General features: G+C 40.8%; 1 protein-coding gene across 3 annotated transcripts in view; it reads right to left on the minus strand.

Moving 5' to 3' along the window:
- The window catches only part of LOC123508893 (secretin receptor-like), a 69589-nt gene that overhangs the window by 34097 nt on the left and 22987 nt on the right, over positions 1-12505 (minus strand). For all 3 annotated transcript variants that reach the window (XM_045262897.1, XM_045262898.1, XM_045262896.1), the window contains 4 exons: positions 7911-8199; positions 1608-2048; positions 1208-1342; positions 523-614 (listed from right to left, as the gene is read on the minus strand). In XM_045262897.1, the coding sequence (XP_045118832.1) occupies positions 523-614; positions 1208-1342; positions 1608-2048; positions 7911-8198 (956 nt within the window). In that variant the 5' untranslated portion in view covers position 8199. The remainder of the gene's footprint in view (positions 1-522; positions 615-1207; positions 1343-1607; positions 2049-7910; positions 8200-12505) is intronic.

Genomic DNA, 12505 nt, shown 5'->3' on the forward strand with positions numbered 1-12505 from the left:
GAGAGAGAGAGAGAGAGAGAGAGAGAGAGAGAGAGAGAGAGAGAGAGAGAGAGAGAGAGAGAGAGAGAGAGAGAGAGAGAGAGAGAGAGAGAGAGAGAGAGAGAGAGAGAGAGAGAGAGAGAGAGAGAGAGAGACAGAGACACAGAGATAGAGAGAGCGAACAAAAGACAGCAAAATCTAACCAAAAACACAAAACACACACGAATCAATAAAAAAACTGCAAATCTTTGGTACTCTTACATGACCTGTCTGAAGAGGAGGAGGAGGAGGAGGAGGAGGAGGAGGAGGAGGAGGAGGTGGTGATGGTGGTGGTAGTGTCGAGTCTGCCTCTTTACCTTGGAGGACAAAACCTACTCTGAAGAAGGAGAGATAGAAAGAACGAGAGAACAGCACGAATCAGAGAGAGAGAGAGAGAGAGAGAGAGAGAGAGAGAGAGAGAGAGAGAGAGAGAGAGAGAGAGAGAGAGAGACGGATTATGAGTGAGTGGGGAGGGTGATAGAAGTCTCACGGTTGGTTACTCACTTGATGCACGCCAGCACGGAGAAGGCGACCAGCAGTGTAGCGAGGGAGACACTGTAGCCAATCAGCGACACCACCCTCACCACCGGAACCCACTGTAGCCAGAAAGGAAGGAGACCCATTCGTTATTCTCGCATGGTGAATGTAAATGATGAAATGGTGAAAACTAATGCTGGAAATTAAATGTCTGTTTGTGAAAAGGTTTACGTAGAAGGAATGAAATGTTATGTAAATAGAGAGAGAGAGAGAGAGAGAGAGAGAGAGAGAGAGAGAGAGAGAGAGAGAGAGAGAGAGAGAGAGAGAGAGAGAGAACAGAGGAATGGATAGTTGAATAAATAAAGTGTAATCCTTGTGAATAATGTTTCGGGTACAAACACACACACACACACACACACACACACACACACACACACACACACACACACACACACACACACACACACACACACACACACACACACACACACACACACACACACACACACACACACACACACACACACACACACAGAACAAAAACAGAAAAAAAATAACAAGAAGTGTTTTTTGACAGATTTAGACATAGAAAATAGAGGAGAGAAACAGATAGACAATAGAGAAACAGCTAAAAATACAAAGAATAATAGTATTACAAAGTCCACACACACACACACACACACACACACACACACACACAAGAGACACTCACCATCTCTAGCGTGGAGTTGACGACAATAGGGACGACCAGGGTGGCGGAGCACTGGCTGTAGTTGGTCCACGACTTATTGTTTCCCTCCAGGCTGAACCACGTGCCCTGGGAGGTGCAGTATCGCGTCGCTTCGCTCTGAGATATAGATAGATAGATAGATAGATAGATAGATAGATAGAGAGAGAGAGAGAGAGAGAGAGAGAGAGAGAGAGAGAGAGAGAGAGAGAGAGAGAGAGAGAGAGAGAGAGAGAGAGAGAGAGAGAGAGAGAGAGAGAGAGAGAGAGAGAGAGAGGTATAATACAAATCTTACATATTTCATCCTAATTCGTAAGCCAACAAGAGTTTTAAGTCCCACGTTCCCCTCCTTAAGGTCTAAACGCCTCCCTGCCGCCCAACTCACCCCTCGCATGAAGTTCTTGACGTAACTAGGGCACGGGATGGCTACAATGGTGTTTGGCGCCGTCTTTGGCCAGCAGTATATATTATCGAAGGTCGTGGGGCAGTGGCCATCCCAAGACTCGTTTTCCTTCACGTTCTCAAGGACTCGATCAAAGTTTTCAATCTCGGCCTCGTCTCCTTCGGCAAGCTCCTCGTTTTCCTCCCATTTCACGGATCCTGGGGGCTGCAAGGGGTCATTTAGGGCCGTGTTGGTGTTGGTGTTGGTGCTGCTGGAGGCGCGGAAGGTGCCGGTGTGTGGGATAGTAGTGGTGGTGGTGGTGGGTGACTTGACCAACGCTCCTGTCCTTCCCACTCTCATGCCTTGCCTTTCGTTCTTCATCTTCACCTCGCATTCGTGTCGCATCTCAGCCAGTACCGCCGCCTGGTCCTCCACAGACTCAAGCTGCGCCAGAAAAGTGTTGGAATTGATACGAGACTACATACAAGAGAGAGAGAGAGAGAGAGAGAGAGAGAGAGAGAGAGAAGAAACAGGCAATCAAACATACTTACATAAAAAGAGAATTTATGAAAGGAATTTTTTTCTATTTTTTGACCAATATTGTGTAGTTTTTTTTTCCTTCCTGCTTATAAAGAGCTCTAACACTGCAGACTGTTCAGGAGTTGTCGTATTGGAATGAAAGTTTTCCTTCATATCAGAGCAATGAAAAAAATATGAATGATTTCTTTCCTCTAACTTGTAATTGGATGCGCAGCTGTTTGTTTGATACGAGATAGGAAGAAAAAATGGTTCTCAGAGTGACGCAGGATTGGAATGGACTCACTGATCAGGTTGATAGTGCCGAGCCAATAAGAAGCGTTAACAGAAGATTAGACAATTTTCTGGAAGAGGAACAGAGGTGGAGATAGGTTGACATGTCTTATACAGATCACGTGTTTTAACCTCTTCAATACTGGGACACATTTTTACCTTATGATTTGTGTACGACTAGGCCATTTTATTGACATTAGGAAGGGTCTATGGAGGTTAGAAGATTAATGACCACAGTTTTTACTTTTTCAATCCTCCACATAAGTTTCTGAAGCTGTATTAAATCACTAAATACTAACCAAAATGTATATGGCGTCTTGAAGCTTTCCTTACTTTAGTCAATTTTCTTCATAGTGCATATTTCAATCTTACTCGGCTTTATCTCACCTTTTGTAAATTTACCTGAGTGACGTTAGCGATGGAGATAATAAGTAGAGATAAGTAGGTTTATTTCACACAGGGACTGCCACGTGTAGGCCTAATGGCTTTAACCTCATTAGTTACGGGTTTCCATATTCATTCTGCTTACTATTTGGTGATTCTATACAACTTCAGAAACTTATGTGGAGGGATTAAAATAGTGAAAACTGTGGCCTTTAATCTTCTCACCTCCATAGACTCTTCCTAATGCCAATAAAATGGTCTAATCTTACACAAATCTCAAGGTAAAAATGTGTCCAAGTATTGAAGAGATAAAACAGCTTCTCTTATTTTTTGTCCCCAAGTTTATTCTTTCCTAATTTCTCTAAATTCATCTGAGAGAGTTTATTGCCTGAGTGACGCCCCAGCACCGAGTAATGAGGCGGGTTAAGTTTCCCATACACTCGGTCATTAGTGGAATGCCAACGTGACACATTTTTTTCCCTCCAACTGGTCCGCCACTCAATAGTTTAATCAAGCCGGGACATCCCACCGCCGCCTGCTGTCCATGCTGGCGGCGGACACGGGTGAAAAAAAAAGCAATATAAAAAACGATTAATTCTGCACCGGATTTAATCAACTTCATAATAACTTTTATGTTCAGTGGACACGACTAATGAATGGGAACTCTCTCACGCGCTGTCCGTCTGTCTGTCTGTCTGCCTGTCCGTCTATCAATCTGCTTAGGTGTTTGTATGTGAGTATGTGTGTCTAACTGTGTGTGTGTGGTGTGTGTGTGTGTGTGTGTGTGTGTGTGTGTGTGTGTGTGTGTGTGTGTGTGTGTGTGTGTGTGTGTGCGTTTGTCATGTTGGATAGTTGGATGCCAGTGTGGATATGTGCAGTGAATCTCTCTCTCTCTCTCTCTCTCTCTCTCTCTCTCTCTCTCTCTCTCTCTCTCTCTCTCTCTCTCTCTCTCTCTCTCTCTCTCTCTCTCTCAGCCAATAACATCTCACGTATCGATGTTCTTTCAAGCGAAAACCATTAAACCATTCTACTGGACACACACACATGCACACACACACACACACACACACACACACACACACACACACACACACGCATTCACTTAACTGTTACATTGGACAAACAATAAAAGAAAAGGAAAAAAAGAGAAAAAAAAACACTCACTACAAATAATGACTAGAATATACCCTAAACTTGCAATAGAAATGAATAAAAAAAATAAGAACAAAATACTTCAGGTTTCAGAAGTTCCCCCTTTGATTATGCACCGCGCAGACTTGCAAAGAAAACGGAATCCTGGCGGTATGGAAATAATGTGAAATGTTTAGGAGCTCAATCTTGGCCATCTGTCAAGACCACTTTTGCTGTATCGGGTATGCGGGATGGAGGAGGAGGAGGAGGAGGAGGAGGAGGAGGAGGAGGAGGAAGAAGAGGAGATACAGGAGATGGAGGAGGAGAAGGAGGAGGAGGAGGAGGGAAAGAGGAGGAGTAGGAGGAAAAGGAAAAGAGGAGGAGGAGGAGAAAAATATACTTACAAGAGAAAACGCACAGCAAATCTTTGATGTTTCAGAGAGAGAGAGAGAGAGAGAGAGAGAGAGAGAGAGAGAGAGAGAGAGAGAGAGAGAGAGAGAGAGAGAGAGCGAGAGAGAAAAAGAAAGAGAGAGAGAGATAGAGAAAGAGAGAGGTGAATGATATATGCCTTTCCTCTCTTCAAGTGAAGTGCGTATTCAGTCACCCCCAATCTGTCTCTCTCTTCTCTCTCTCTCTCTCTCTCTCATATATACACTTCAATATACAATCACAATTTCTTTTAATCCTATTAGCAAATATGAAATGATGAAGAGAGAGAGAGAGAGAGAGAGAGAGAGAGAGAGAGAGAGAGAGAGAGAGAGAGAGAGAGAGAGAAGAGAAGAGGAATATGAAAGAAAAAGAGGAACGAAACATCAAGAAAATAAATACATACTATGACTTAGAATTAACATCCATCACAAATATTCTGAAAAATTTCCGCTGCATTTCATCTTTTCCCTTCCATTTTTCTGTATTTCCAACTTCCTATGAGTTAACTTCATTTAAGAGGGAAATTTCAAGACATTTTTCCCTTTTTCTGGCTAACTCTCGGACCTGCAAGGGAACTGGCAACTAAGTCGGCTTTTTTTTTTTTTGTTTCATGTTGATCTTACCCACCTTTCCAACTCTTAAACAAAACAAATCATATCTTACTTGTTTTTTACGAAGCTCTTTGGCATTTATAAGACTTCGTATCACAGAGTAGAGAGGTAAAGAAAACGAGGGACAAAATGGAGATGGGGGGACACTTTAGGAAATGAAGCTAAAAGTCTGTTGTGGCAGGGTGTCGCAGGAAGGGCAGAAAGAAATCAATGAAGTGTGAAGCGTAAGAGGAAATGAGCGACTATGTGATCAAAGGGCCGAGAAGAAAGAGAAGTTCTGGAAAGGAGTGAGTGAGTAGGTCTGCTCCTCGATTAGGGAAGCCACCTAAATGTTCTCTCTCTCCTACTTCTACCGGGAATCAGGTTGTAGGTGTTGTCAGCCATACCGAGAATTTCTTGCTAAAATCCCTCCCACACCCCTGAATCACTCGATGGAGAGATGTTGTCAGCTCTTGGCATATGAGTGGAGGTGGCCGTTCTTCACCTTAACTCCTTCCTGTGATCACTAGGTGGCGGTATTCAAATTTGACCCCTTCAATACTGAGACGCATTTTTTACCTTGATTTCTGGGTATGATTAGACGATTTTGTTTGCATTAGGGAGAGTCTATGGAGGTCAGAAGATTAATGTCCAGAGACTTTACTTTTATAGCTCCAAGATATGTTTCTGTGGCTGTATAAAACTTAAAACTGCCAAATACTAACCAGAATGAATATGAAAACGTGTCATGGTACTGAGGAAATAAGCACTCTTTACTTATCGATAGTGGGATGAACGGGTACTGAATTCTCTCCATCGTTCACAGTGGAGAGAAAAACAGAATGATTGATTTAGTAAAGTTGCTCGAAAGTTCACCAATAGATGGCGGTGTTCATATTTAAATAACACTTCACTTACATGGTGGCAAGATCTGGTGTTAAATCCTCCATATTTCACAGTGACAAGAAAAAAATAATTTAATAAAGAGTCTCCAAATTCACCAGTAGATGGCGGTGTTCATATTTAAATAACACTCTTTACTGATAGATAGTTGGGTAGAACTGGTGTCGAATTCTCCAGCTTGTCTTTGGCTTTCCACAGTGGCTAGAATAGAGTGACTGATTTAGTAAAGTTGTTCGGAAGCTCGCTAATAGACGGCGGTGTTCGTATTTGCTATCCACACCAAATATCAAAGTAATTATTTCTCTAACAAGTTTCCTCGATAGCTTGCCGAACACAGATAGCGCGGGAACACTTTTCTGGCATCGAATTTAGCGCCATGAATTCCGTGGCTTCCCGCAGCGGATAAAGAAAGTAATCACGGCGTAATATGAGGCCTTTACACCGAGACACCCGTAATCAGGAAACACAGATTGAAGGGATTCCGAACCTAAAGTAAAGTTAAGGTAAAGTTTGCAAGCCGCGATAGTGCTGCCATCTCCGGAACACTGTCAGCATCTGTATTTCTTTCCTACAATTTAAACTCGAATTTTCTGATGATCGTTCATGATTTTGTTTGGAGTCTTGTATCTTAGTGGTCCATTTTTTCTTGTAGTTTTGTTGTTTTGTTGCTCTTGGCCGGCGACCCTCCTACATATTAAAGAATAGCCTCAGGAAAGCACAGGAAAGGGATGAAGCTTTACAGACGGTGAGCAGATGAACAAAAGACACAAAAGGGTAAGCTACTTGCCATTCAGAGCTTAGAGGAATGTACGTACCCTCACCTTGCTTACTTAATGCCTTACTGAGAGAGAGAGAGAGAGAGAGAGAGAGAGAGAGAGAGAGAGAGAGAGACAGACAGAAAGAGAGAGAGAGAGAGAGAGAGAGAGAGAGAGAGAGAGAGAGAGAGAGAGAGAGAGAGAAGGGCACACTCCATAAAAACATAAACTGAAACACACAGACAGGCAGATAAACAAGTAGACAAGTAGATAAACAGAGAAACACACGCACACACAAACAAAAGGACAGACAAGCACACATCCTTATAAAAGAGTTAAGAATGAAAAAAAAATAAAACAGATCGATAAACGGATAATCAAAGTAAACACACACAAAAACTGAAAAAAAAAAAAAATATCTAGAGAGAGAGAGAGAGAGAGAGAGAGAGAGAGAGAGAGAGAGAGAGAGAGGAGGGCGGGAGGGAGGGACGGATAGGAGGAACAAAACACATCACAAACACGACAGGTAACATTCAGAGCACAGGTGGACTAGGAAGACAGACCAGGTGGGCGATTCAGGAATAAGGACAAGGAAAAAAAAATGTGGATCTAAAAATTAAAAAGAGAACGAAGATAAAAAAAAGTAGAAGAGGAAAAATAAGACGGGGAGGAGTAGGAGGAAGATAAGGGAAGGAGGAGGAAGAGGAGGAGGAGGAGGAGGAGGAGGAGGAGGAGGAGGAGGAGGAGGAGGAGGAAGAGGAAGAGGAAAAGAAGGAGGGAGAGGAGGAGGAGGAGAGAGAAGGATGCCAATCAGAGAGAGAGAGAGAGAGAGAGAGAGAGAGAGAGAGAGAGAGAGAGAGAGAGAGAGAGAGAGAGAGAGAGAGAGAGAGAGAGAGAGAGAGAGAGCAAACACGAATACCTACAACCCATAAAAAGACATACATGATAGACAGGAACACAATAAACAGTCAGGTTTACAAATAAATAAAGAGAGAGAGAGAGAGAGAGAGAGAGAGAGAGAGAGAGAGAGAGAGAGAGAGAGAGAGAGAGAGAGAGAGAGAGAGAGAGAGAGAGAGAGAGAGAGAGAGAGAGAGAGAGAGAGAGAGAGAGAGAGAGAAGAGAGAAGAGAGAGACAGGAAGAAGACAGGAAGAAGAGAGGAGAGAGAGAGAGAGAGAGAAACTGAATGACTGACTGACTGACTGACTGACAGACTGACAGACAGTCGACTGACAAACAAACAAACATATGAATAAAAATTGAAAGAACTTACTAAACACCTCTCTCTCTCTGGATCTCAACTTACGTGGTGGTTGTGGCGAAGGTGGAAGAACTGGTGGCGGTGGCGGATGGTGGTGGTGGTGGCGGTGGCGGCGGTGGAGGCGGTGTCCGGGGGGTCGTGGTAATGGTGGTACATGATGGTGGTCGTTGCAGATTCCAGGGATGAGGAGTGGGCGTCAGAGGAGGAGGCAGAGTGACTAGGTGTGCCTGAGGGCGTGGAGGTGGGAGGTACTGGTGAGGGAGGGAGCTGGGCGGTGATGCCAAGGGAGTAGGTCACCAGTACCCATATTGATGCTACTGCCTGATGATGCATCCTGTAGAAGAGCAGAAGGTGGTGTTTTTATAAGGTCTAAGAGGATAAAGATTTGGGATTCTAACTTAGGTATGTTATGAAAGGTATTGTTTTTCCTTTTTTTTCTATTGAGAAGGGAAAAAACTAGATATTTATGATACCTAAGGGAAAGAAAGTTGAAATTCTAAGAAGGAAATGTTACAAAAAGTGGTAGTTTTCTTCCTTTTTTTTTCTATTGACAAGGGGAAAAAATGAGGATACGTATCATATTCAGAAAACAAGTTGATGAATTCTAAATAGGAATGTTATGAAAGGTACTATTTTTTTTTCCTTTTCTATTGACAAGGGGAAAAAATGGGGATATGAATGTTATTTAGATAAAAAAAAGTTGAAATCCTGACTAGGAAATGTTATAAAAAGTATTATAATTCCCTTTATTTCCATCGAGAAGGGAAAAAAAAGGATATTTATGATATTTAAAAAGCTGTTTCAATTTTAGTTAGCCAAAGTTATAAAAGTTAGTACTCTTCCCGTTTCTTCCACTCAGTAGGGGAAAGAAAAGAATACCTATGATACTTAGAAAAAAAGTTTATATTCTGAGTAGCTAAACTTTACCTAGTGTATGTTATAAAAGGTACTGTTTTTTCTTTTTTTCTATTGACAAAAGGAAAAAAAATGGAGAAATGTATGATATCAGATAAAAAAAAAAGTTGACATTTTGACTAGGAAATGTTATGAAAAATATTATAATTCCCTTTTTTTCCCATTGAGAAGGGAAAAAAAACAAGATATTGATGAAACCTGAGAGAAAAAAAGTTGAAATTCTAAGAAAGAAATGTTAAAAAGTACATAGTATTGTTTTTCTTTCTTTTTTTCAATTGAGAAGTGGAAGAGAAGGATACTCAGAACACTCAAGAAAATGTTGAAATCTAACTCTATATATGCAATGTTATGATAATTAGTGTTATTTTTCTTTTTTTCAATTGAGAAGGAGGAAGAGACAGAAGGATACTTAGAACACTCACTAACACTCACTCTAACTCTATATAGGCAATGTTATGAAAGTAGTCTTATTTTTAATCTTTTATTTTTAATTGAGAAGTGGAAAAGAAGGATACTCAGAACGCTAAAGAAAATGTTGGATTCTAATCACATATAGGCAATGTTATGAAAGTAATGCTTTTTTTCCTTCTTTTTTTAATTGAGAACATTCACTAATACTCACTCTAACTCTATATAGGCAATGTTATGAAAGGTAGTCGGTTTTTCCCTTTTTTTCGAATGAGAAGGGGTAAAAACAGATATGATGCTAAAGAAGAATTGAAATTTTAACTAAGGTATGTTATGAAAGGTAGTGTTTTGCTTTCCCTTTTTTCCATTCAGAAGGAAATAAATTAGGATATTTATGATACTTAAGACAAAAAGTTTAAATTCTGATTAGGGAATATTATTAAAAGTTGTGTTTTTCCTTTTTTCAGGGTAGGGAAAAAAAGAGGATATTATATAAGATACTCAAGAAAAAAAAAGGTTGAAATTTTAACTAGAGAATGTTATAAAAGGTTGTTTTTTTCCCTTTTTTCCTTTGACAAGGAAAAAAAGGATATTTATGATACTCAAGAAAAAAAAACATTATATTCTAAGTAGCTAACGTTAAAAAAAAAGTGTATTTCCCTTTTCTTCCACTGAGCAGGGCAAAGAAAAGAACACTTATGATATTTAGAAAAGGTTTGAATTCTACAAAAAATGTTATGAAAATTACTGTTTTTTTTCCCTTTTTCCATTGAGAAGGGGAAAGAGAGGGAAACTTATTACTGGCAACTAACAAGGCTTTTTTTTTTCCTTTCTTTTGTTTCTATTAGGTTTTAATACTGCTGCTATTCTACCAAAACATTTACCCCTTTCTTCTGGCTAACTCTCATACCTGCACGGGGACTGGCAACTAACTGGACCTTCTCATTCCTACTCTTTCTGTTTCCCTGTTATGAAAATTACTGTTCTTTTGAAAGTTACTGTATTTTTTCCTTTCTTCCTTTGAGAATGGGAAATATTAGGAAAGTTATAAAAAGAGAAAAAAACCAGTGAATTCTAAATAGCCAAGTTCAAACTAAGAAATATTATGAAAGTTACTGTCTTTTTTCCCTTTTTTTTCCATTGAGAAGGGGAAAGAGAAGGAAACTTATAATATTCAGAAAAAAAAATTGAAATTCCAACTAGGCAATGTTATGAAAAGAAGTAATTTTCCCCCTTTTTTTCTATTGAGTGGGGAAAAATGAGGATATTTATGATACTTAAGACAAAAAGGTTTAAATTCTAACTAGGAATGTTATTAAAAGTAGTGTTTTTTTCTTTTTTTTCCAGTGAGTAGGGAAAAAAAGAAGGATATATGAGAGAGAGAGAGAGAGAGAGAGAGAGAGAGAGAGAGAGAGAGAGAGAGAGAGAGAGAGAGAGAGAGAGAGAACGCTACATGATGCCTCCTCGTCTATAGGCTTAGTCACGGGCGATGCGTCTAAGGAGAGGACCACTTGAGCTGATGGTAGTTCTCGAAGGCGATACAGCGGCAAAAAGGGATCAGATAACCAGGGACTCGAGGCAGCGGGGCGTTGAAGAATGAGGGAATAATGGAGAAACATATAGCGAAAGAGCGAGAAGCTGGGAGATGCTGGGAGAGGCTGGAAGAAGCTGGGAGAGGTTCAGACAGGCCGGGAGAGAGAAGGAGAAGCTGTGAGAGATTGAGAGAAATTAGGAGAAGCTGGGAAACGCTGAAAGAAGCTTGGAGAGGCTGGGAGAAGCTTGGAGAGGCTGGATGAAGCTGGAAGAGGCTAGGAGACGCTGAGAGAGGTTGGGAAAAGCTGAAAAGACTGAAAAAAATCTAGGAGAGACTAGGACAGGCTGAGAAAAGGGAAGATAAACTGGGATAGACTAGGAGAGGCTGGGAGAAGCTGGGAGGGGCTGGGAGAGGCTAGGGGATGGTGGGAAAAGCTGAGAGAAGCTGAGAGAAGCTAGAAGAAACTAAGAAAAGCTGATAGAGGCTAAAATTAAAAGCTTGGAGAGAGATTGGAAAAACTAGGAAAAACAGGGTTAAGCTGGGAAATGCTAGGAAAAGCTGGGAGAGGCTGGGAGAGGCTAGGAGAGGCTGGAAGAAGCTGGGAGAAGGTAGGAGGTAATAACAAATTCTTGAAACAATAATCTGAAACACTTTGATCTCTCACCGCTAGAGTCAAAAGCCACAGAGATGATCAGCCGGGTTCTTCAGAGTGATTTGATGGCTGATAATGTAAAAATCATGCTAAACTGTCACTAGAACCTTTAATTCAGTCTTAAAAACCGGTATCACTTCAACAAAAACCTTTTCAAAGTTGTGTCGGTGTTGGCAGAAGTTTTTCATAATGCTATCCAAGAGAAAAAAAATTGGGAGAGTTTTCAAGAGTGGCTCCTCAGTTAATACTAAAAAAAAAAAAAATCATAAAAATCTTACACTAGAGGAGTAAAAACGGACTTAAAACATGCAACTTCAACAAGAGTCTTTTAGAATTAGTAAAGGAAATGCGGCGCAGGAGTGTTTGAGGCAGGCTGAGAGAGGAGAGCCTAAGAGCAACGGTGACTGAGAGAGGGTGATGGTAAGAGATGCACTGAGGGAAGGGGAGAGACACTGGAAGACGATATGGGAGGCTGAGAGAGGCGGTGAAATTGTCTCTCTCTCTCTCTCTGTGTGTGTGTGTGTGTGTGTGTGTGTGTGTGGATATATCTAAAGTGGCCATGGGTAATTCTTTTTCCTCCTCCCACCGCCAATAATGGTATCCTGCGTGGGTGTCCTAACTCCAGCAATCACGAGAAGGGAGAAAAAAAAGTCACCAGTGTTATAAAATGAAAATAAAAAATAAAACTCCTAGAAATTTGTAAAAAATGATTAAAAAAAGTCGAAAAAAGCCACAATTATCAAGATTTTTCCTGAAATTCAATACGGGATCATCATTAAGGAGAAGACGAGCAGGAGGAATAAGAGGAGGAGGAGAAGGAGAAAGAGGAGGAAAAGAGTAACAACAACAATGGAGAGAGAGAGAGAGAGAGAGAGAGAGAGAGAGAGAGAGAGAGAGAGAGAGAGAGAGAGAGAGAGAGAGACATTCATACATTCAGACAAACACACACCCACACAGAGAAAGTAGACACAAGGCAAGATCACACACAAACACTTCTCCTCGCGCTGAGTCAAAACAATAAAAAAAAAAAAAAAATAATTGTTTCAGAAAATACCTCATAACAGTTTTCTCTTTCCTCACTACAAAAAAATTGGATTCTGGGAAGGAAAAAAAAAATGGCACAATAAAAAG

The sequence above is a fragment of the Portunus trituberculatus genome, chromosome 25, assembly GCF_017591435.1.
Source record: "Portunus trituberculatus isolate SZX2019 chromosome 25, ASM1759143v1, whole genome shotgun sequence".
Lineage (NCBI taxonomy): Eukaryota > Metazoa > Arthropoda > Malacostraca > Decapoda > Portunidae > Portunus > Portunus trituberculatus.